This window comes from Pieris napi, chromosome Z (genome assembly GCF_905475465.1).
Source record: "Pieris napi chromosome Z, ilPieNapi1.2, whole genome shotgun sequence".
Taxonomy (NCBI): Eukaryota; Metazoa; Arthropoda; class Insecta; order Lepidoptera; family Pieridae; genus Pieris; species Pieris napi.
Window position 1 is genome coordinate 9,981,604 of NC_062259.1, and position 26,059 is coordinate 10,007,662.

General features: G+C 43.5%; 1 protein-coding gene across 1 annotated transcript in view; it reads left to right on the forward strand.

Annotated features, from left to right (window-relative positions):
- LOC125062441 (titin-like) overlaps window positions 1–26,059 on the forward strand; it is a 60,986-nt gene that overhangs the window by 16,695 nt on the left and 18,232 nt on the right. The window contains exons 12-32 of the mRNA XM_047668376.1: window positions 2,798–3,700; window positions 3,812–4,780; window positions 4,892–5,500; window positions 5,612–6,220; window positions 6,332–9,460; window positions 9,638–9,820; window positions 9,932–12,340; window positions 12,452–13,780; window positions 14,252–14,860; window positions 15,332–15,580; window positions 15,692–17,380; window positions 17,492–17,740; window positions 17,918–18,100; window positions 18,212–18,460; window positions 18,932–19,180; window positions 19,358–19,540; window positions 19,652–21,340; window positions 21,452–21,700; window positions 21,812–22,060; window positions 22,172–24,220; window positions 24,332–26,020. Coding sequence (XP_047524332.1) covers window positions 2,798–3,700; window positions 3,812–4,780; window positions 4,892–5,500; window positions 5,612–6,220; window positions 6,332–9,460; window positions 9,638–9,820; window positions 9,932–12,340; window positions 12,452–13,780; window positions 14,252–14,860; window positions 15,332–15,580; window positions 15,692–17,380; window positions 17,492–17,740; window positions 17,918–18,100; window positions 18,212–18,460; window positions 18,932–19,180; window positions 19,358–19,540; window positions 19,652–21,340; window positions 21,452–21,700; window positions 21,812–22,060; window positions 22,172–24,220; window positions 24,332–26,020 — 19,725 coding nt within the window. The remainder of the gene's footprint in view (window positions 1–2,797; window positions 3,701–3,811; window positions 4,781–4,891; window positions 5,501–5,611; window positions 6,221–6,331; window positions 9,461–9,637; window positions 9,821–9,931; window positions 12,341–12,451; window positions 13,781–14,251; window positions 14,861–15,331; window positions 15,581–15,691; window positions 17,381–17,491; window positions 17,741–17,917; window positions 18,101–18,211; window positions 18,461–18,931; window positions 19,181–19,357; window positions 19,541–19,651; window positions 21,341–21,451; window positions 21,701–21,811; window positions 22,061–22,171; window positions 24,221–24,331; window positions 26,021–26,059) is intronic.

A 26,059-nucleotide genomic window follows, 5' to 3' on the forward strand; every position in this document is an offset into this window, starting at 1 on the left:
TCGAATTATGGGTCTTAGACGTACCGATTTCCTCGCGTTCTTTGATTTCACTGTACGAGCGAGTGTAAATTGCGCACATAGACAACACATGGACAAATCCAGTAGTGCACAGCCAGGATCTGAATGCTAACATTATAATATTTTCCTTGAATATATTGAAAAAAGTGGCGGAGAGTTTCTTGACAGTTCTTCTGGCCCGTCTCGCCCGTCCGCCCGAGTAAATATAAATTTAAAATTTATTCTTTTAAATGTTGACGTTTATTGATAAGTGAGTAACAATATAAATTAAAATAATTTAACTAAAACAACATATTTCAAAATTTAAAAAGAGTGATAAATTATATTAAAAACTATTAATTTTATAGATAAAGTTTTTAATTTGTTGCCAAAAAATATTAACTGTTAAATAAACCTAATTTGCCTACATATTAAAAACAGCCTGCAGATTTGTATTCCTGTTTTATTTCACATTATCGGTTACTGAAAAAACAGTTATTCGCTATTTGTTGTCTCGCCATAGATTACTAAATTCATATATCTAGCACATTACCGAGTGAAGTTCTTCATTTCTATGTGATATAAATAAATACCTTGATTTTCATATCTTTCACGCCTGATTCTTAAAATTCAAACATATACCCAAACAAAATTTACCCTACCGTTTCAATTCACATGCCAACATGTCTCACAGTAGTTACTGATCAATATTATAGTATTATTCAATTAATATAGCTAATGTATACGTAGAGACGGCATTTATAAGTAGATTCCGGTAGCTACTCATTGGTCCATTTGAATATATTAATGGCCGTAGGATAAAATTCAGAAAGGAGACTTAGTTCGAACCATAACTCCTATAACTTAAAATCAATACATACTTTTGACGTAAGTACGTGAGTCAGACTTTGCATTCAGTCGCGCTAACACTCATTTCTGAATTTTACCCTTAAACTTCTTGTATAAGTAAAGATTACTTCACCTTATGTATCTAGATCCCTTTTCAACGTATAAATATAGTTTTTTTACGGACATAGAATAAAATATAACTCCTTACCTGTATAATATGTAGTAAATTCTGTCAAATTGTGTCTACGCTTTTATGAAAAGATGAGTAATTTATATTGCATATACAAAACAGTGCAATTAGAATAATGTTTTTTTTAATAAGGGGGGTTTGCTCCACATTTAACTGTGACACTAAACTGATTAAAATTAAATTCAAAACTTCTAGACATAACTGAAATAGCACGTTAAACCCCCGTATCTATAATTCTAAAAGTTTTTATATAATTTCTCAATAAATACCATACTTGTTAAGTATTTTCTATAAAATCATACTTCTAAATGTAATAAACGCTTACTTTTAGAGGTTTAAAAATTGAATAAAAAACAACATAAAAAAGTAAAAAGAAAGGTTAGCAAGATAAAGTTTCAATTTCGAAAACCTTGGTATCTACGAAATGAATGTGTTATTAAAAATTAATCTCGAGACACAAGCTATCCTTTTTATCTAATAAATAACTACAAAATGATTACATTTCTTCAGACTTTTTCTTTATAATTATTTTATTTTGATATTTGCTTGTAATTTTTTTAAATGTAAAGTTATTATTAATTTGCCATAAATGCTAACCGCTGTCAGTTCCTATTACAAGAAATTTCTAAAATTAAAATGAAAAAGTAATAACATAAAGATATTTTTAATTTTACTTTTAAAAACTATTTTCCCGATAAAAGATACGGGGGTTAAAGTCACATAATCATTACATCAATTTTTCAGACCACGAAAATATTTCTCAAACTCTATCACAATATTCATCTGATATGGAAGAATCAGAAGAAATTGTTTCAAAGTTCATACGTGGACCTGGCCAAGAAGAACCAATACAGATAAAAACAAAGAGAACAGTGTTGAGAAAAAAACGTAAATCTGGAGACGAATACGATAAAGGTGACATAGTCATCGAGGAAACTTTGGACGATGAAAACGTAGAAAAACTGAGACCACGAAAAATAAATAATATACTAATAGAAGAATACGACGGTGACGATTTAGCTATGGTTGTCGATACTGGTAAAAGTACAGTTGAAATGCCAGATGAATATTTAGAGATACCGAAAATGACAACACAGGTGTTAATAGAAGAAGTGGAAGAAAGAATGTCTGATTCAACTATTAAACAAAATAAACTAAAAACGTCTGTAGAAGTGTTTGAAGTTCCAGAAGAGCAAACCATCGAAGAAATCGATACACCTGAGGGTAAGTTGACTATCAAAACTACCAAAAAACGCACAAAGAAGACAAAACACCTTCGAACGCCACAGGACGTAACAGATGACACTGTCACTGACGAAACACTTCCACTAACAGACAAACAAATATCGCCGGAGAAAGCAACCCTTATCGAAGAATCTCCCGGCACAGTCCAAATTACAGAAGTTCAGACTGAAACTGGTGAAACACGTACCATTAAAACCAAGAAACGCCGAGTCAAGGGTAAGAATGGCGCTGTTGAAGAAATACACGAAATCACAGAAACTACTCAGTTGCCCGACACGTCGGTGGAAGTGGTTGAAGTTCCGGAAGAGACAACCGTCGAAGAAATCGACACACCTGAGGGTAAGTTGACTATCAAAACTATCAAGAAACGCACAAAGAAGACAAAACATATTCGAACGCCACAGGACATAACAGATGACACTGTCACTGACGAAACACTTCCACTAACGGACAAACAAGTGTCGCCGGAGAAAGCAACCCTTATCGAAGAATCTCCCGACACGATCCAAATTACAGAAGTTCAGACTGAAACTGGTGAAACGCGAACCGTCAAAACCAAAAAACGCCGAGTCAAGGGTAAGGATGGCGCCGTTGAAGAAATACACGAAATCACAGAAACTACAGAGTTGCCCGAGACGTCGGTGGAAGTGGTTGAAGTCCCGGAAGAGACAACCGTCGAAGAAATCGATACACCCGAGGGTAAGATGACTATCAAAACTATCAAGAAACGCACGAAGAAGACAAAACATATTCGAACGCCACAGGACATAACAGATGAAACTGTCACTGACGAAATACTTCCACTAACAGACAAACAAGTATCGCCGGAGCAAGCAACCCTTATCAAAGAATCTCCCGACACAGTCCAAATAACAGAAGTTCAGACTGAAACTGGTGAAACACGAACCGTCAAAACCAAGAAACGCCGAGTCAAGGGTAAGGATGGCGCGGTTGAAGAAATACACGAAATCACAGAAACAACTGAGTTGCCCGACACTTCGGTAGAAGTGTTTGAAGTTCCGGAAGAGACAACCGTCGAAGAAATCGATACACCCGAGGGTAAGATGACTATCAAAACTATCAAAAAACGCACAAAGAAGACAAAACACATTCGAACGCCACAGGACATAACAGATGACACTGTTACTGACGAAACACTTCCACTAACAGACAAACAAGAATCGCTGGAGCAAGCAACCCTTATCGAAGAATCTCCCGACACAGTTCAAATTACAGAAGTTAAGACTGAAACTGGTGAAACACGAACCGTCAAAACCAAGAAACGCCGAGTCAAGGGTAAGGATGGCGCTGTAGAAGAAGTACACGAAATCACAGAAACTACTGAGTTGCCCGATACGTCGGTAGAAGTGGTTGAAGCTCCGGAAGAGACAACCGTCGAAGAAATCGATACACCTGAGGGTAAGTTGACTATCAAAACTACCAAAAAACGCACAAAGAAGACAAAACACCTTCGAACGCCACAGGACGTAACACATGAAACTGTCACTGACGAAACACTTCCACTAACAGACAAACAAGTGTCGCCGGAGCAAGCAACCCTTATCGAAGAATCTCCCGACACAGTTCAATTTACAGAAGTTCAGACTGAAACTGGTGAAACACGAACCGTCAAAACCAAGAAACGCCGAGTCAAGGGTAAGGATGGCGCTGTAGAAGAAGTACACGAAATCACCGAAACAACTGAGTTGCCCGATACTTCGGTAGAAGTGGTTCAAGTTCCGGAAGAGACAACCGTCGAAGAAATCGATACACCCGAGGGTAAAATGACTATCAAAACGATCAAGAAACGCACAAAGAAGACAAAACACATTCGAACGCCACAGGATGTAACAGATGACACTGTTACTGACGAAACACTTCCACTAACAGACAAACAAGTATCGCCGGAGCAAGCAACCATTATCGAAGAATCTCCCGACACAGTTAAAATAACAGAAGTTCAGACTGAAACTGGTGAAAAACGAATCGTCAAAACCAAGAAACGCCGAGTAAAGGGTAAAGATGGCGCTGTAGAAGAAGTACACGAAATCACAGAAACTATTGAGTTTCCGGATACGTCGGTAGAAGTGGTTGAAGTCCCGGAAGAGACAACCGTCGAAGAAATCGATACACCCGAGGGTAAGATGACTATAAAAACTATCAAGAAACGCACGAAGAAGACAAAACACATTCGAACGCCACAGGACATAACAGATGAAACTGTCACTGACGAAATACTTCCACTAACAGACAAACAAGTATCGCCGGAGCAAGCAACCCTTACCAAAGAATCCCCCGACACAGTCCAAATAACAGAAGTTCAGACTGAAACTGGTGAAACACGAACCGTCAAAACCAAGAAACGCCGAGTAAAGGGTAAGGATGACGCTGTAGAAGAAGAACACGAAATCACAGAAACTACTGAGTTGCCCGATACGTCGGTAGAAGTGGTTGAAGTTCCGGAAGAGACAACCGTCGAAGAAATCGATACACCTGAAGGTAAGATGACTATCAAAACTATTAAGAAACGCACGAAGAAGACAAAACACATTCGAACGCCACAGGATGTAACAGATGACACTGTCACTGACGAAACACTTCCACTAACAGACAAACAAGTATCGCCGGAGCAAGCAACCATTATCGAAGAATCTCCCGACACAGTCCAAATAACAGGATTTCAGACTGAAACTGGTGAAACACGAACCGTCAAAACCAAGAAACGCCGAGTCAAGGGTAAGGATGGCGCCGTTCAAGAAATACACGAAATCACAGAAACAACTGAGTTGCCCGACACTTCGGTAGAAGTGGTTGAAGTTCCGGAAGAGACAACCGTCGAAGAAATCGATACACCCGAGGGTAAGATGACTATCAAAACTATCAAAAAACGCACAAAGAAGACAAAACACATTCGAACGCCACAGGACATAACAGATGACACTGTTACTGACGAAACACTTCCACTGACAGACAAACAAGAATCGCTGGAGCAAGCAACCCTTATCGAAGAATCTCCCGACACAGTTCAAATTACAGAAGTTCAGACTGAAACTGGTGAAAAACGAATCGTCAAAACCAAGAAACGCCGAGTAAAGGGTAAGGATGGCGCTGTAGAAGAAGTACACGAAATCACAGAAACTATTGAGTTTCCTGATACGTCGGTAGAAGTGGTTGAAGTTCCGGAAGAGACAACCGTCGAAGAAATCGATACACCTGAGGGTAAGATGACTATCAAAACTATTAAGAAACGCACGAAGAAGACAAAACACATTCGAACGCCACAGGATGTAACAGATGACACTGTCTTTGACGAAACACTTCCACTAACAGACAAACAAGTATCGCCGGAGCAAGCAACCATTATCGAAGAATCTCCCGACACAGTCCAAAAAACAGAATTTCAGACTGAAACTGGTGAAACACGAACCGTCAAAACCAAGAAACGCCGAGTCAAGGGTAAGGATGGCGCGGTTGAAGAAATACACGAAATCACAGAAACAACTGAGTTGCCAGACACTTCGGTAGAAGTGGTTGAAGTTCCGGAAGAGACAACCGTCGAAGAAATCGATACACCCGAGGGTAAGATGACTATCAAAACTATCAAAAAACGCACAAAGAAGACAAAACACATTCGAACGCCACAGGACATAACAGATGACACTGTTACTGACGAAACACTTCCACTAACAGACAAACAAGAATCGCTGGAGCAAGCAACCCTTATCGAAGAATCTCCCGACACAGTTCAAATTACAGAAGTTCAGACTGAAACTGGTGAAAAACGAATCGTCAAAACCAAGAAACGCCGAGTCAAGGGTAAGGATGGCGCTGTTGAAGAAATTCACGAAATCACAGAAACAACTGAGTTGCCCGACACTTCGCTAGAAGTGGTTCAAGTTCCGGAAGAGACAACCGTCGAAGAAATCGATACACCTGAGGGTAAGTTGACTATCAAAACTATCAAAAAACGCACAAAGAAGACAAAACACATTCGAACGCCACAGGATGTAACAGATGACACTGTCACTGACGAAACACTTCCACTAACAGACGAACAAGTATCGCCGGAGAAAGCAACCCTTATCGAAGAATCTCCCGACACGATCCAAATTACAGAAGTTCAGACTGAAACTGGTGAAACGCGAACCGTCAAAACCAAAAAACGCCGAGTCAAGGGTAAGGATGGCGCCGTTGAAGAAATACACGAAATCACAGAAACTACTGAGTTGCCCGACACGTCGGTAGAAGTTGTTGAAGTTCCGGAAGAGACAACCGTCGAAGAAATCGTTACACCTGAGGGTAAGTTGACTATCAAAACTATCAAAAAACGCACAAAGAAGACAAAACACATTCGAACGCCACAGGATGTAACAGATGACACTGTCACTGACGAAACACTTCCACTAACAGACAAACAAGTATCGCCGGAGAAAGCAACCCTTATCGAAGAATCTCCCGACACGATCCAAATTACAGAAGTTCAGACTGAAACTGGTGAAACGCGAACCGTCAAAACCAAAAAACGCCGAGTCAAGGGTAAGGATGGCGCCGTTGAAGAAATACACGAAATCACAGAAACTACTGAGTTGCCCGACACGTCGGTAGAAGTGGTTGAAGTTCCGGAAGAGACAACCGTCGAAGAAATCGATACACCTGAGGGTAAGTTGACTATAAAAACTATCAAAAAACGCAAAAAGAAGACAAAATACATTCAAACGCCACAGGACATAACAGATGACACTGTCACTGACGAAACACTTCCACTAACAGACAAACAAGTATCGCCGGAGCAAGCAACCATTATCGAAGAATCTCCCGACATAGTCCAAATAACAGAAGTTCAGACTGAAACTGGTGAAACACGAACCGTCAAAACCAAGAAACGCCGAGTCAAGGGTAAGGATGGCGCTGTAGAAGAAGTACACGAAATCACCGAAACTACTGAGTTGCCTGACACGTCGGTAGAAGTGGTTGAAGTTCCGGAAGAGACAACCGTCGAAGAAATCGATACACCTGAGGGTAAGTTGACTATCAAAACTATCAAAAAACGCACAAAGAAGACAAAACACATTCGAACGCCACAGGACATAACAGATGACACTGTCACTGATGAAACAATTCCACTACTAGACAAACAAGTATCGCCGGAGCAAGCAACCCTTATCGAAGAATCTCCCGACACAGTCCAAATTACAGAAGTTCAGACTGAAACTGGTGAAACACGAACCGTCAAAACCAAAAAACGCCGAGTCAAGGGTAAGGATGGCGCCGTTGAAGAAATACACGAAATCACAGAAACTACTGAGTTGCCCGACACGTCGGTAGAAGTTGTTGAAGTTCCGGAAGAGACAACCGTCGAAGAAATCGTTACACCTGAGGGTAAGTTGACTATCAAAACTATCAAAAAACGCACAAAGAAGACAAAACACATTCGAACGCCACAGGATGTAACAGATGACACTGTCACTGACGAAACACTTCCACTAACAGACGAACAAGTATCGCCGGAGAAAGCAACCCTTATCGAAGAATCTCCCGACACGATCCAAATTACAGAAGTTCAGACTGAAACTGGTGAAACGCGAACCGTCAAAACCAAAAAACGCCGAGTCAAGGGTAAGGATGGCGCCGTTGAAGAAATACACGAAATCACAGAAACTACTGAGTTGCCCGACACGTCGGTAGAAGTTGTTGAAGTTCCGGAAGAGACAACCGTCGAAGAAATCGTTACACCTGAGGGTAAGTTGACTATCAAAACTATCAAAAAACGCACAAAGAAGACAAAACACATTCGAACGCCACAGGATGTAACAGATGACACTGTCACTGACGAAACACTTCCACTAACAGACAAACAAGTATCGCCGGAGAAAGCAACCCTTATCGAAGAATCTCCCGACACGATCCAAATTACAGAAGTTCAGACTGAAACTGGTGAAACGCGAACCGTCAAAACCAAAAAACGCCGAGTCAAGGGTAAGGATGGCGCCGTTGAAGAAATACACGAAATCACAGAAACTACTGAGTTGCCCGACACGTCGGTAGAAGTGGTTGAAGTTCCGGAAGAGACAACCGTCGAAGAAATCGTTACACCTGAGGGTAAGTTGACTATCAAAACTATCAAAAAACGCACAAAGAAGACAAAACACATTCGAACGCCACAGGATGTAACAGATGACACTGTCACTGACGAAACACTTCCACTAACAGAGAAACAAGTATCGCCGGAGAAAGCAACCCTTATCGAAGAATCTCCCGACACGATCCAAATTACAGAAGTTCAGACTGAAACTGGTGAAACGCGAACCGTCAAAACCAAAAAACGCCGAGTCAAGGGTAAGGATGGCGCCGTTGAAGAAATACACGAAATCACAGAAACTACTGAGTTGCCCGACACGTCGGTAGAAGTGGTTGAAGTTCCGGAAGAGACAACCGTCGAAGAAATCGATACACCTGAGGGTAAGTTGACTATAAAAACTATCAAAAAACGCAAAAAGAAGACAAAATACATTCAAACGCCACAGGACATAACAGATGACACTGTCACTGACGAAACACTTCCACTAACAGACAAACAAGTATCGCCGGAGCAAGCAACCATTATCGAAGAATCTCCCGACATAGTCCAAATAACAGAAGTTCAGACTGAAACTGGTGAAACACGAACCGTCAAAACCAAGAAACGCCGAGTCAAGGGTAAGGATGGCGCTGTAGAAGAAGTACACGAAATCACCGAAACTACTGAGTTGCCTGACACGTCGGTAGAAGTGGTTGAAGTTCCGGAAGAGACAACCGTCGAAGAAATCGATACACCTGAGGGTAAGTTGACTATCAAAACTATCAAAAAACGCACAAAGAAGACAAAACACATTCGAACGCCACAGGACATAACAGATGACACTGTCACTGATGAAACAATTCCACTACTAGACAAACAAGTATCGCCGGAGCAAGCAACCCTTATCGAAGAATCTCCCGACACAGTCCAAATTACAGAAGTTCAGACTGAAACTGGTGAAACACGAACCGTCAAAACCAAAAAACGCCGAGTCAAGGGTAAGGATGGCGCCGTTGAAGAAATACACGAAATCACAGAAACTACTGAGTTGCCCGACACGTCGGTAGAAGTTGTTGAAGTTCCGGAAGAGACAACCGTCGAAGAAATCGTTACACCTGAGGGTAAGTTGACTATCAAAACTATCAAAAAACGCACAAAGAAGACAAAACACATTCGAACGCCACAGGATGTAACAGATGACACTGTCACTGACGAAACACTTCCACTAACAGACGAACAAGTATCGCCGGAGAAAGCAACCCTTGTCGAAGAATCTCCCGACACGATCCAAATTACAGAAGTTCAGACTGAAACTGGTGAAACGCGAACCGTCAAAACCAAAAAACGCCGAGTCAAGGGTAAGGATGGCGCCGTTGAAGAAATACACGAAATCACAGAAACTACTGAGTTGCCCGACACGTCGGTAGAAGTGGTTGAAGTTCCGGAAGAGACAACCGTCGAAGAAATCGATACACCTGAGGGTAAGTTGACTATAAAAACTATCAAAAAACGCACAAAGAAGACAAAACACATTCGAACGCCACAGGACATAACAGATGACACTGTCACTGATGAAACAATTCCACTACTAGACAAACAACTATCGCCGGAGCAAGCAACCCTTATCGAAGAATCTCCCGACACAGTCCAAATTACAGAAGTTCAGACTGAAACTGGTGAAACACGAACCGTCAAAACCAAAAAACGCCGAGTCAAGGGTAAGGATGGCGCTGTTGAAGAAATTCACGAAATCACAGAAACTACTGAGTTGCCCGACACGTCGGTAGAAGTGGTTGAAGTTCCGGAAGAGACAACCGTCGAAGAAATCGATACACCTGAGGGTAAGTTGACTATAAAAACTATCAAAAAACGCACAAAGAAGACAAAACACATTCGAACGCCACAGGACATAACAGATGACACTGTCACTGACGAAACACTTCCACTAACAGACAAACAAGTATCGCCGGAGAAAGCAACGCTTATCGAAGAATCTCCCGACACAGTCCAAATAACAGAAGTTCAGACTGAAACTGGTGAAACACGAACCGTCAAAACAAAGAAACGCCGAATCAAGGGTAAGGATGGCGCTGTTGAAGAAGTACACGAAATCACCGAAACTACTGAGTTGCCCAATACGTCGGTAGAAGTGGTTGAAGTTCCGGAAGAGACAACCGTCGAAGAAATCGATACACCTGAGGGTAAGTTGACTATCAAAACTATCAAAAAACGCACAAAGAAGACAAAACACATTCGAACGCCACAGGACATAACAGATGACACTGTCACTGATGAAACAATTCCACTACTAGACAAACAAGTATCGCCGGAGCAAGCAACCCTTATCGAAGAATCTCCCGACACAGTCCAAATTACAGAAGTTCAGACTGAAACTGGTGAAACACGAACCGTCAAAACCAAAAAACGCCGAATCAAGGGTAAGGATGGCGCTGTTGAAGAAGTACACGAAATCACCGAAACTACTGAGTTGCCCGACACGTCGGTAGAAGTGGTTGAAGTTCCGGAAGAGGCAACCGTCGAAGAAATCGATACACCTGAGGGTAAGTTGACTATCAAAACTATCAAAAAACGCACAAAGAAGACAAAACACATTCGAACGCCACAGGACATAACAGATGACACTGTCACTGATGAAACAATTCCACTACTAGACAAACAAGTATCGCCGGAGCAAGCAACCCTTATCGAAGAATCTCCCGACACAGTCCAAATTACAGAAGTTCAGACTGAAACTGGTGAAACACGAACCGTCAAAACCAAAAAACGCCGAGTCAAGGGTAAGGATGGCGCTGTTGAAGAAATTCACGAAATCACAGAAACTACTGAGTTGCCCGACACGTCGGTAGAAGTGTTTGAAGTTCCGGAAGAGACAACCGTCGAAGAAATCGATACACCTGAGGGTAAGTTGACTATAAAAACTATCAAAAAACGCACAAAGAAGACAAAACACATTCGAACGCCACAGGACATAACAGATGACACTGTCACTGACGAAACACTTCCACTAACAGACAAACAAGTATCGCCGGAGAAAGCAACGCTTATCGAAGAATCTCCCGACACAGTCCAAATAACAGAAGTTCAGACTGAAACTGGTGAAACACGAACCGTCAAAACAAAGAAACGCCGAATCAAGGGTAAGGATGGCGCTGTTGAAGAAGTACACGAAATCACCGAAACTACTGAGTTGCCCGATACGTCGGTAGAAGTGGTTGAAGTTCCGGAAGAGACAACCGTCGAAGAAATCGATACACCTGAGGGTAAGTTGACTATCAAAACTATCAAAAAACGCACAAAGAAGACAAAACACATTCGAACGCCACAGGACATAACAGATGACACTGTCACTGATGAAACAATTCCACTACTAGACAAACAAGTATCGCCGGAGCAAGCAACCCTTATCGAAGAATCTCCCGACACAGTCCAAATTACAGAAGTTCAGACTGAAACTGGTGAAACACGAACCGTCAAAACCAAAAAACGCCGAGTCAAGGGTAAGGATGGCGCTGTTGAAGAAATTCACGAAATCACAGAAACTACTGAGTTGCCCGACACGTCGGTAGAAGTGGTTGAAGTTCCGGAAGAGACAACCGTCGAAGAAATCGATACACCTGAGGGTAAGTTGACTATCAAAACTATCAAAAAACGCACAAAGAAGACAAAACACATTCGAACGCCACAGGACATAACAGATGACACTGTCACTGACGAAACACTTCCACTAACAGACAAACAAGTATCGCCGGAGAAAGCAACGCTTATCGAAGAATCTCCCGACACAGTCCAAATAACAGAAGTTCAGACTGAAACTGGTGAAACACGAACCGTCAAAACCAAAAAACGCCGAGTCAAGGATAAGGATGGCGCTGTTGAAGAAATTCACGAAATCACAGAAACTACTGAGTTGCCCGACACGTCGGTAGAAGTGGTTGAAGTTCCGGAAGAGACAACCGTCGAAGAAATCGATACACCCGAGGGTAAGATGACTATCAAAACTATCAAGAAACGCACGAAGAAGACAAAACACATTCGAACGCCACAGGACATAACCGATGACACTGTCACTGATGAAACCCTTCCACTAACAGATAAACAAGTATCGCCGGAGCAAGCAACCCTTATCAAAGAATCTCCCGACACAGTCCAAATTACAGAAGTTCAGACTGAAACTGGTGAAACGCGAACCGTCAAAACAAAGAAACGCCGAATCAAGGGGAAGGATGGCGCTGTTGAAGAAGTACACGAAATCACGGAAACTACTGAGTTGCCCGAGACGTCAGTAGAAGTTGTTGAAGTTCCGGAAGAGACAACCGTCGAAGAAATCGATACACCTGAGGGTAAGTTGACTATAAAAACTATCAAAAAACGCACAAAGAAGACAAAACACATTCGAACGCCACAGGACATAACAGATGACACTGTCACTGACGAAACACTTCCACTAACAGACAAACAAGTATCGCCGGAGAAAGCAACGCTTATCGAAGAATCTCCCGACACAGTCCAAATAACAGAAGTTCAGACTGAAACTGGTGAAACACGAACCGTCAAAACCAAAAAACGCCGAGTCAAGGATAAGGATGGCGCTGTTGAAGAAATTTACGAAATCACAGAAACTACTGAGTTGCCCGACACGTCGGTAGAAGTGGTTGAAGTTCCGGAAGAGACAACCGTCGAAGAAATCGATACACCCGAGGGTAAGATGACTATCAAAACTATCAAGAAACGCACGAAGAAGACAAAACACATTCGAACGCCACAGGACATAACCGATGACACTGTCACTGACGAAACACTTCCACTAACAGACAAACAAGTATCGCCGGAGAAAGCAACGCTTATCGAAGAATCTCCCGACACAGTCCAAATAACAGAAGTTCAGACTGAAACTGGTGAAACACGAACCGTCAAAACCAAAAAACGCCGAGTCAAGGATAAGGATGGCGCTGTTGAAGAAATTTACGAAATCACAGAAACTACTGAGTTGCCCGACACGTCGGTAGAAGTGGTTGAAGTTCCGGAAGAGACAACCGTCGAAGAAATCGATACACCCGAGGGTAAGTTGACTATAAAAACTATCAAGAAACGCACAAAAAAGACAAAACACATTCGAACGCCACAGGACATAACAGATGAAACTATCACTGACGAAACACTTCCACTAACGGACAAACAAGTATCGCCGGAGCAAGCATCCCTTATCGAAGAATCTCCCGACACAGTTCAAATAACAGAAGTTCAGACTGAAACTGGTGAAACACGAACCGTCAAAACCAAAAAACGCCGAGTCAAGGGTAAGGATGGCGCTGTTGAAGAAATTCACGAAATCACAGAAACTACTGAGTTGCCCGACACGTCGGTAGAAGTGGTTGAAGTTCCGGAACAGACAACCGTCGAAGAAATCGATACACCCGAGGGTAAGATGACTATCAAAACTATCAAGAAACGCACGAAGAAGACAAAACACATTCGAACGCCACAGGACATAACAGATGACACTGTCACTGACGAAACACTTCCACTCACAGACAAACAAGAATCGCCGGAGCAAGACACCCTTATCGAAGAATCTCCCGACACAGTACAAATTACAGAAGTTCAGACTGAAACTGGTGAAAGGCGAACCGTCAAAACAAAGAAACGCCGAATCAAGGGTAAGGATGGTGCTGTTGAAGAAGTACACGAAATCACCGAAACTACTGAGTTGCCCGAGATGTCGGTGGAAGTGGTTGAAGTTCCAGAAGAGACAACCGTCGAAGAAATCGATACACCTGAGGGTAAGTTGACTATAAAAACTATCAAAAAACGCACAAAGAAGACAAAACACATTCACACCCCACAGGACATAACAGATGACACTGTCACTGACGAAACACTTCCACTCACAGACAAACAAGAATCGCCGGAGCAAGCAACCCTTATCGAAGAATCTCCCGACACAGTCCAAATCTCTGAGGTTCAGACAGAATCTGGTGAAACAAGAACCGTCAAAACAAAGAAACGCCGAATCAAGGGTAAGGATGGCGCTGTTGAAGAAGTACACGAAATCACCGAAACTACTGAGTTGCCCGAGACGTCGGTAGAAGTGGTTGAAGTTCCGGAAGAGACAACCGTCGAAGAAATCGATACACCCGAGGGTAAGTTGACTATAAAAACTATCAAGAAACGCACAAAAAAGACAAAACACATTCGAACGCCACAGGACATAACAGATGAAACTATCACTGACGAAACACTTCCACTAACGGACAAACAAGTATCGCCGGAGCAAGCATCCCTTATCGAAGAATCTCCCGACACAGTTCAAATAACAGAAGTTCAGACTGAAACTGGTGAAACACGAACCGTCAAAACCAAAAAACGCCGAGTCAAGGGTAAGGATGGCGCTGTTGAAGAAATTCACGAAATCACAGAAACTACTGAGTTGCCCGACACGTCGGTAGAAGTGGTTGAAGTTCCGGAAGAGACAACCGTCGAAGAAATCGATACACCCGAGGGTAAGATGACTATCAAAACTATCAAGAAACGCACGAAGAAGACAAAACACATTCGAACGCCACAGGACATAACAGATGACACTGTCACTGACGAAACACTTCCCCTAACGGACAAACAAGTATCGCCGGAGCAAGACACCCTTATCGAAGAATCTCCCGACACAGTACAAATTACAGAAGTTCAGACTGAAACTGGTGAAAGGCGAACCGTCAAAACAAAGAAACCCCGAATCAAGGGTAAGGATGGTGCTGTTGAAGAAGTACACGAAATCACCGAAACTACTGAGTTGCCCGAGACGTCGGTGGAAGTGGTTGAAGTTCCGGAAGAGACAACCGTCGAAGAAATCGATACACCTGAGGGTAAGTTGACTATAAAAACTATCAAAAAACGCACAAAGAAGACAAAACACATTCACACCCCACAGGACATAACAGATGACACTGTCACTGACGAAACACTTCCACTCACAGACAAACAAGAATCGCCGGAGCAAGCAACCCTTATCGAAGAATCTCCCGACACAGTCCAAATCTCTGAGGTTCAGACAGAATCTGGTGAAACAAGAACCGTCAAAACAAAGAAACGCCGAATCAAGGGTAAGGATGGCGCTGTTGAAGAAGTACACGAAATCACCGAAACTACTGAGTTGCCCGATACGTCGGTAGAAGTGGTTGAAGTTCCGGTAGAGACAACCGTCGAAGAAATCGATACACCTGAGGGTAAGTTGACTATCAAAACTATCAAGAAACGCACAAAGAAGACAAAACACATACACACCCCACAGGACATAACAGATTACACTGTCACTGATGAAACACTTCCACTAACAGACAAACAAGTATCGCCAGAGCAAGCAACCCTTATCGAAGAATCTCCCGACACAGTCCAAATTACAGAAGTTCAGACTGAAACTGGTGAAACACGAACCGTCAAAACAAAGAAACGCCGAATCAAGGGTAAGGATGGCGCCGTTGAAGAAATACACGAAATTACAGAAATAACTGAGTTGCCCGATACGTCGGTAGAAGTGGTTGAAGTTCCGGAAGAGACAACCGTCGAAGAAATCGATACACCTGAGGGTAAGTTGACTATCAAAACTATCAAGAAACGCACAAAGAAGACAAAACACATACACACCCCACAGGACATAACAGATGACACTGTCACTGACGAAGCACTTCCACTCACAGACAAACAAGAATCGCCGGAGCAAGCAACCGTTATCGAAGAATCTCCTGACACAGTCCAAATCTCGGAGGTTCAGACTGAAACAGGTGAAACGCGAACCGTCAAAACAAAGAAACGCCGAATCAAGGGTAAGGATGGCGCCGTTGAAGAAATACACGAAATTACAGAAACTACTGAGTTGCCCGATACGTCGGTAGAAGTGGTTGAAGTTCCGGAAGAGACAACCGTCGAAGAAATCGATACACCTGAGGGTAAGTTGACTATAAAAACTATCAAGAAACGCACAAAGAAGACAAAACACATACACACCCCACAGGACATAACAGATGACACTGTCACTGACGAAACACTTCCACTCACAGACAAACAAGAATCGCCGGAGCAAGCAACCCTTATCGAAGAATCTCCCGACACAGTCCAAATCTCTGAGGTTCAGACAGAATCTGGTGAAACAAGAACCGTCAAAACAAAGAAACGCCGAATCAAGGGTAAGGATGGCGCTGTTGAAGAAGTACACGAAATCACGGAAACAACTGAGTTGCCCGATACGTCGGTAGAAGTGGTTGAAGTTCCGGAAGAGACAACCGTCGAAGAAATCGATACACCTGAGGGTAAGTTGACTATCAAAACTATCAAGAAACGCACAAAGAAGACAAAACACATACACACCCCACAGGACATAACAGATGACACTGTCACTGACGAAGCACTTCCACTCACAGACAAACAAGAATCGCCGGAGCAAGCAACCCTTATCGAAGAATCTCCCGACACAGTCCAAATCTCGGAGGTTCAGACTGAAACAGGTGAAACGCGAACCGTCAAAACAAAGAAACGCCGAATCAAGGGTAAGGATGGCGCTGTTGAAGAAGTACACGAAATCACAGAAACAACTGAGTTGCCCGATACGTCGGTAGAAGTGGTTGAAGTTCCGGAAGAGACAACCGTCGAAGAAATCGATACACCTGAGGGTAAGTTGACTATCAAAACTATCAAGAAACGTACGAAGAAGACAAAACACATACACACCCCACAGGACATAACAGATGACACTGTCACTGACGAAGCACTTCCACTCACAGACAAACAAGAATCGCCGGAGCAAGCAACCGTTATCGATGAATCACCCGACACAGTCCAAATCTCGGAGGTTCAGACTGAAACAGGTGAAACGCGAACCGTCAAAACAAAGAAACGCCGAATCAAGGGTAAGGATGGTGCTGTTGAAGAAGTACACGAAATCACCGAAACTACTGAGTTGCCCGAGACGTCGGTGGAAGTGGTTGAAGTTCCGGAAGAGACAACCGTCGAAGAAATCGATACACCTGAGGGTAAGTTGACTATAAAAACTATCAAGAAACGCACAAAGAAGACAAAACACATACACACCCCACAGGACATAACAGATGACACTGTCACTGATGAAACACTTCCACTAACAGACAAACAAGTATCGCCGGAGCAAGCAACCGTTATCGAAGAATCTCCCGACACAGTCCAAATCTCGGAGGTTCAGACTGAAACAGGTGAAATGCGAACCGTCAAAACAAAGAAACGCCGAATCAAGGGTAAGGATGGCGCTGTTGAAGAAGTACACGAAATCACGGAAACTACTGAGTTGCCCGAGACGTCAGTAGAAGTGGTTGAAGTTCCGGAAGAGACAACCGTCGAAGAAATCGATACACCTGAGGGTAAGTTGACTATAAAAACTATCAAGAAACGCACAAAAAAGACAAAACACTTTCGAACGCCACAGGACATAACAGATGAAACTATCACTGACGAAACACTTCCACTAACGGACAAACAAGTATCGCCGGAGCAAGCATCCCTTATCGAAGAATCTCCCGACACAGTCCAAATAACAGAAGTTCAGACTGAAACTGGTGAAACACGAACCGTCAAAACAAAGAAACGCCGAATCAAGGGTAAGGATGGCGCTGTTGAAGAAGTACACGAAATCACCGAAACTACTGAGTTGCCCGATACGTCGGTAGAAGTGGTTGAAGTTCCGGAAGAGACAACCGTCGAAGAAATCGATACACCTGAGGGTAAGTTGACTATAAAAACTATCAAAAAACGCACAAAGAAGACAAAACACATTCGAACGCCACAGGACATAACAGATGACACTGTCACTGACGAAACACTTCCACTAACAGACCAACAAGTGTCGCCAGAGAAAGCAACCCTTATCGAAGAATCTCCCGACACGATCCAATTTACAGAAGTTCAGACTGAAACTGGTGAAACACGAACCGTCAAAACCAAGAAACGCCGAGTCAAGGGTAAGGATGGCGCTGTAGAAGAAGTACACGAAATCACAGAAACTACTGAGTTGCCTGACACGTCGGTAGAAGTGGTTGAAGTTCCGGAAGAGACAACCGTCGAAGAAATCGAAACACCCGAGGGTAAGATGACTATCAAAACTATCAAGAAACGCACGAAGAAGACAAAACACATTCGAACGCCACAGGACATAACAGATGACACTGTCACTGACGAAACACTTCCACTAACAGACCAACAAGTGTCGCCAGAGAAAGCAACCCTTATCGAAGAATCTCCCGACACAGTACAAATTACAGAAGTTCAGACTGAAACTGGTGAAAGGCGAACCGTCAAAACAAAGAAACGCCGAATCAAGGGTAAGGATGGTGCTGTTGAAGAAGTACACGAAATCACCGAAACTACTGAGTTGCCCGAGACGTCGGTGGAAGTGGTTGAAGTTCCGGAAGAGACAACCGTCGAAGAAATCGATACACCTGAGGGTAAGTTGACTATCAAAACTATCAAGAAACGTACGAAGAAGACAAAACACATACACACCCCACAGGACATAACAGATGACACTGTCACTGACGAAGCACTTCCACTCACAGACAAACAAGAATCGCCGGAGCAAGCAACCGTTATCGATGAATCACCCGACACAGTCCAAATCTCGGAGGTTCAGACTGAAACAGGTGAAACGCGAACCGTCAAAACAAAGAAACGCCGAATCAAGGGTAAGGATGGCGCTTTTGAAGAAGTACACGAAATTACAGAAACAACTGAGTTGCCCGATACGTCGGTAGAAGTGGTTGAAGTTCCGGAAGAGACAACCGTCGAAGAAATCGATACACCTGAGGGTAAGTTGACTATCAAAACTATCAAGAAACGCACAAAGAAGACAAAACACATACACACCCCACAGGACATAACAGATTACACTGTCACTGATGAAACACTTCCACTAACAGACAAACAAGTATCGCCAGAGCAAGCAACCCTTATCGAAGAATCTCCCGACACAGTCCAAATTACAGAAGTTCAGGCTGAAACTGGTGAAACACGAACCGTCAAAACAAAGAAACGCCGAATCAAGGGTAAGGATGGTGCTGTTGAAGAAGTACACGAAATTACAGAAACAACTGAGTTGCCCGATACGTCGGTAGAAGTGGTTGAAGTTCCGGAAGAGACAACCGTCGAAGAAATCGATACACCTGACGGTAAGTTGACTATAAAAACTATCAAAAAACGCACAAAGAAGACAAAACACATTCGAACGCCACAGGACATAACAGATGACACTGTCACTGATGAAACACTTCCACTAACAGACAAACAAGTATCGCCGGAGCAAGCAACCCTTATCGACGAATCTCCCGACACAGTCCAAATCTCTGAGGTTCAGACTGAATCCGGTGAAACAAGAACCGTCAAAACAAAGAAACGCCGAATCAAGGGTAAGGATGGCGCTGTTGAAGAAGTACACGAAATCACGGAAACAACTGAGTTGCCCGATACGTCGGTAGAAGTGGTTGAAGTTCCGGAAGAGACAACCGTCGAAGAAATCGATACACCTGAGGGTAAGTTGACTATCAAAACTATCAAGAAACGCACAAAGAAGACAAAACACATACACACCCCACAGGACATAACAGATGACACTGTCACTGACGAAGCACTTCCACTCACAGACAAACAAGAATCGCCGGAGCAAGCAACCCTTATCGAAGAATCTCCCGACACAGTCCAAATCTCGGAGGTTCAGACTGAAACAGGTGAAACGCGAACCGTCAAAACAAAGAAACGCCGAATCAAGGGTAAGGATGGCGCTGTTGAAGAAGTACACGAAATCACAGAAACAACTGAGTTGCCCGATACGTCGGTAGAAGTGGTTGAAGTTCCGGTAGAGACAACCGTCGAAGAAATCGATACACCTGAGGGTAAGTTGACTATCAAAACTATCAAGAAACGCACAAAGAAGACAAAACACATACACACCCCACAGGACATAACAGATGACACTGTCACTGACGAAGCACTTCCACTCACAGACAAACAAGAATCGCCGGAGCAAGCAACCCTTATCGAAGAATCTCCCGACACAGTCCAAATCTCGGAGGTTCAGACTGAAACAGGTGAAACGCGAACCGTCAAAACAAAGAAACGTCGAATCAAGGGTAAGGATGGCGCTTTTGAAGAAGTACACGAAATCACAGAAACAACTGAGTTGCCCGATACGTCGGTAGAAGTGGTTGAAGTTCCGGTAGAGACAACCGTCGAAGAAATCGATACACCTGAGGGTAAGTTGACTATCAAAACTATCAAGAAACGTACGAAGAAGACAAAACACATACACACCCCACAGGACATAACAGATGACACTGTCACTGACGAAGCACTTCCACTCACAGACAAACAAGAATCGCCGGAGCAAGCAACCGTTATCGATGAATCACCCGACACAGTCCAAATCTCGGAGGTTCAGACTGAAACAGGTGAAACGCGAACCGTCAAAACAAAGAAACGCCGAATCAAGGGTAAGGATGGCGCTTTTGAAGAAGTACACGAAATTACAAAAACAACTGAGTTGCCCGATACGTCGGTAGAAGTGGTTGAAGTTCCGGAAGAGACAACCGTCGAAGAAATCGATACACCTGAGGGTAAGTTGACTATCAAAACTATCAAGAAACGTACGAAGAAGACAAAACACATACACACCCCACAGGACATAACAGATGACACTGTCACTGACGAAGCACTTCCACTCACAGACAAACAAGAATCGCCGGAGCAAGCAACCGTTATCGATGAATCACCCGACACAGTCCAAATCTCGAAGGTTCAGACTGAAACAGGTGAAACGCGAACCGTCAAAACAAAGAAACGCCGAATCAAGGGTAAGGATGGCGCTTTTGAAGAAGTACACGAAATTACAGAAACAACTGAGTTGCCCGATACGTCGGTAGAAGTGGTTGAAGTTCCGGAAGAGACAACCGTCGAAGAAATCGATACACCTGAGGGTAAGTTGACTATCAAAACTATCAAGAAACGCACAAAGAAGACAAAACACATACACACCCCACAGGACATAACAGATTACACTGTCACTGATGAAACACTTCCACTAACAGACAAACAAGTATCGCCAGAGCAAGCAACCCTTATCGAAGAATCTCCCGACACAGTCCAAATTACAGAAGTTCAGGCTGAAACTGGTGAAACACGAACCGTCAAAACAAAGAAACGCCGAATCAAGGGTAAGGATGGCGCCGTTGAAGAAATACACGAAATTACAGAAATTACTGAGTTGCCCGATACGTCGGTAGAAGTGGTTGAAGTTCCGGAAGAGACAACCGTCGAAGAAATCGATACACCTGACGGTAAGTTGACTATAAAAACTATCAAAAAACGCACAAAGAAGACAAAACACATTCGAACCCCACAGGACATAACAGATGACACTGTCACTGACGAAGCACTTCCACTCACAGACAAACAAGAATCGCCGGAGCAAGCAACCGTTATCGATGAATCACCCGACACAGTCCAAATCTCGGAGGTTCAGACTGAAACAGGTGAAACGCGAACCGTCAAAACAAAGAAACGCCGAATCAAGGGTAAGGATGGTGCTGTTGAAGAAGTACACGAAATCACCGAAACTACTGAGTTGTCCGAGACGTCGGTGGAAGTGGTTGAAGTTCCGGAAGAGACAACCGTCGAAGAAATCGATACACCTGACGGTAAGTTGACTATAAAAACTATCAAAAAACGCACAAAGAAGACAAAACACATTCGAACGCCACAGGACATAACAGATGACACTGTCACTGATGAAACACTTCCACTAACAGACAAACAAGTATCGCCGGAGCAAGCAACCCTTATCGACGAATCTCCCGACACAGTCCAAATCTCTGAGGTTCAGACTGAATCCGGTGAAACAAGAACCGTCAAAACAAAGAAACGCCGAATCAAGGGTAAGGATGGCGCTGTTGAAGAAGTACACGAAATCACGGAAACAACTGAGTTGCCCGATACGTCGGTAGAAGTGGTTGAAGTTCCGGAAGAGACAACCGTCGAAGAAATCGATACACCTGAGGGTAAGTTGACTATCAAAACTATCAAGAAACGCACAAAGAAGACAAAACACATACACACCCCACAGGACATAACAGATGACACTGTCACTGACGAAGCACTTCCACTCACAGACAAACAAGAATCGCCGGAGCAAGCAACCCTTATCGAAGAATCTCCCGACACAGTCCAAATCTCGGAGGTTCAGACTGAAACAGGTGAAACGCGAACCGTCAAAACAAAGAAACGCCGAATCAAGGGTAAGGATGGCGCTGTTGAAGAAGTACACGAAATCACAGAAACAACTGAGTTGCTCGATACGTCGGTAGAAGTGGTTGAAGTTCCGGTAGAGACAACCGTCGAAGAAATCGATACACCTGAGGGTAAGTTGACTATCAAAACTATCAAGAAACGCACAAAGAAGACAAAACACATACACACCCCACAGGACATAACAGATGACACTGTCACTGACGAAGCACTTCCACTCACAGACAAACAAGAATCGCCGGAGCAAGCAACCGTTATCGATGAATCACCCGACACAGTCCAAATCTCGGAGGTTCAGACTGAAACAGGTGAAACGCGAACCGTCAAAACAAAGAAACGCCGAATCAAGGGTAAGGATGGCGCTTTTGAAGAAGTACACGAAATTACAGAAACAACTGAGTTGCCCGATACGTCGGTAGAAGTGGTTGAAGTTCCGGAAGAGACAACCGTCGAAGAAATCGATACACCTGAGGGTAAGTTGACTATCAAAACTATCAAGAAACGTACGAAGAAGACAAAACACATACACACCCCACAGGACATAACAGATGACACTGTCACTGACGAAGCACTTCCACTCACAGACAAACAAGAATCGCCGGAGCAAGCAACCGTTATCGATGAATCACCCGACACAGTCCAAATCTCGAAGGTTCAGACTGAAACAGGTGAAACGCGAACCGTCAAAACAAAGAAACGCCGAATCAAGGGTAAGGATGGCGCTTTTGAAGAAGTACACGAAATTACAGAAACAACTGAGTTGCCCGATACGTCGGTAGAAGTGGTTGAAGTTCCGGAAGAGACAACCGTCGAAGAAATCGATACACCTGAGGGTAAGTTGACTATCAAAACTATCAAGAAACGCACAAAGAAGACAAAACACATACACACCCCACAGGACATAACAGATTACACTGTCACTGATGAAACACTTCCACTAACAGACAAACAAGTATCGCCAGAGCAAGCAACCCTTATCGAAGAATCTCCCGACACAGTCCAAATTACAGAAGTTCAGACTGAAACTGGTGAAACACGAACCGTCAAAACAAAGAAACGCCGAATCAAGGGTAAGGATGGCGCCGTTGAAGAAATACACGAAATTACAGAAATTACTGAGTTGCCCGATACGTCGGTAGAAGTGGTTGAAGTTCCGGAAGAGACAACCGTCGAAGAAATCGATACACCTGAGGGTAAGTTGACTATCAAAACTATCAAGAAACGCACAAAGAAGACAAAACACATACACACCCCACAGGACATAACAGATGACACTGTCACTGACGAAGCACTTCCACTCACAGACAAACAAGAATCGCCGGAGCAAGCAACCGTTATCGAAGAATCTCCTGACACAGTCCAAATCTCGGAGGTTCAGACTGAAACAGGTGAAACGCGAACCGTCAAAACAAAGAAACGCCGAATCAAGGGTAAGGATGGCGCCGTTGAAGAAATACACGAAATTACAGAAACTACTGAGTTGCCCGATACGTCGGTAGAAGTGGTTGAAGTTCCGGAAGAGACAACCGTCGAAGAAATCGATACACCTGACGGTAAGTTGACTATAAAAACTATCAAAAAACGCACAAAGAAGACAAAACACATTCGAACCCCACAGGACATAACAGATGACACTGTCACTGACGAAGCACTTCCACTCACAGACAAACAAGAATCGCCGGAGCAAGCAACCGTTATCGATGAATCACCCGACACAGTCCAAATCTCGGAGGTTCAGACTGAAACAGGTGAAACGCGAATAGTCAAAACAAAGAAACGCCGAATCAAGGGTAAGGATGGTGCTGTTGAAGAAGTACACGAAATCACCGAAACTACTGAGTTGCCCGAGACGTCGGTGGAAGTGGTTGAAGTTCCGGAAGAGACAACCGTCGAAGAAATCGATACACCTGAGGGTAAGTTGACTATAAAAACTATCAAAAAACGCACAAAGAAGACAAAACACATTCGAACGCCACAGGACATAATAGATGACACTGTCACTGACGAAACACTTCCACTAACGGACAAACAAGTATCGCCGGAGCAAGCAACCTTTATCGAAGAATCTCCCGACACAGTACAAATTACAGAAGTTCAGACTGAAACTGGTGAAACACGAACCGTCAAAACAAAGAAACGGCGAATCAAGGGTAAGGATGGCGCTGTTGAAGAAGTACACGAAATCACGGAAACAACTGAGTTGCCCGATACGTCGGTAGAAGTGGTTGAAGTTCCGGAAGAGACAACCGTCGAAGAAATCGATACACCTGAGGGTAAGTTGACTATAAAAACTATCAAGAAACGCACAAAGAAGACAAAACACATTCACACCCCACAGGACATAACAGATGACACTGTCACTGACGAAACACTTCCACTCACAGACAAACAAGAATCGCCGGAGCAAGCAACCCTTATCGAAGAATCTCCCGACACAGTCCAAATCTCTGAGGTTCAGACAGAATCTGGTAAAACAAGAACCGTCAAAACAAAGAAACGCCGAATCAAGGGTAAGGATGGCGCTGTTGAAGAAGTACACAAAATCACGGAAACAACTGAGTTGCCCGATACGTCGGTAGAAGTGGTTGAAGTTCCGGAAGAGACAACCGTCGAAGAAATCGATACACCTGAGGGTAAGTTGACTATCAAAACTATCAAGAAACGCACAAAGAAGACAAAACACATACACACCCCACAGGACATAACAGATGACACTGTCACTGACGAAGCACTTCCACTCACAGACAAACAAGAATCGCCGGAGCAAGCAACCGTTATCGAAGAATCTCCTGACACAGTCCAAATCTCGGAGGTTCAGACTGAAACAGGTGAAACGCGAACCGTCAAAACAAAGAAACGCCGAATCAAGGGTAAGGATGGCGCCGTTGAAGAAATACACGAAATTACAGAAACTACTGAGTTGCCCGATACGTCGGTAGAAGTGGTTGAAGTTCCGGAAGAGACAACCGTCGAAGAAATCGATACACCTGAGGGTAAGTTGACTATCAAAACTATCAAGAAACGCACAAAGAAGACAAAACACATACACACCCCACAGGACATAACAGATGACACTGTCACTGATGAAACACTTCCACTAACAGACAAACAAGTATCGCCGGAGCAAGCAACCCTTATCGAAGAATCTCCCGACACAGTCCAAATTACAGAAGTTCAGACTGAAACTGGTGAAACACGAACCGTCAAAACCAAGAAACGCCGAGTCAAGGGTAATGATGGCGCCGTTGAAGAAATACACGAAATTACAGAAACAACTGAGTTGCCCGACATTTCGGTAGAAGTGGTTGAAGTTCCGGAAGAGACAACCGTCGAAGAAATCGATACACCTGAGGGTAAGTTGACTATTAAAACTATCAAGAAACGCATAAAGA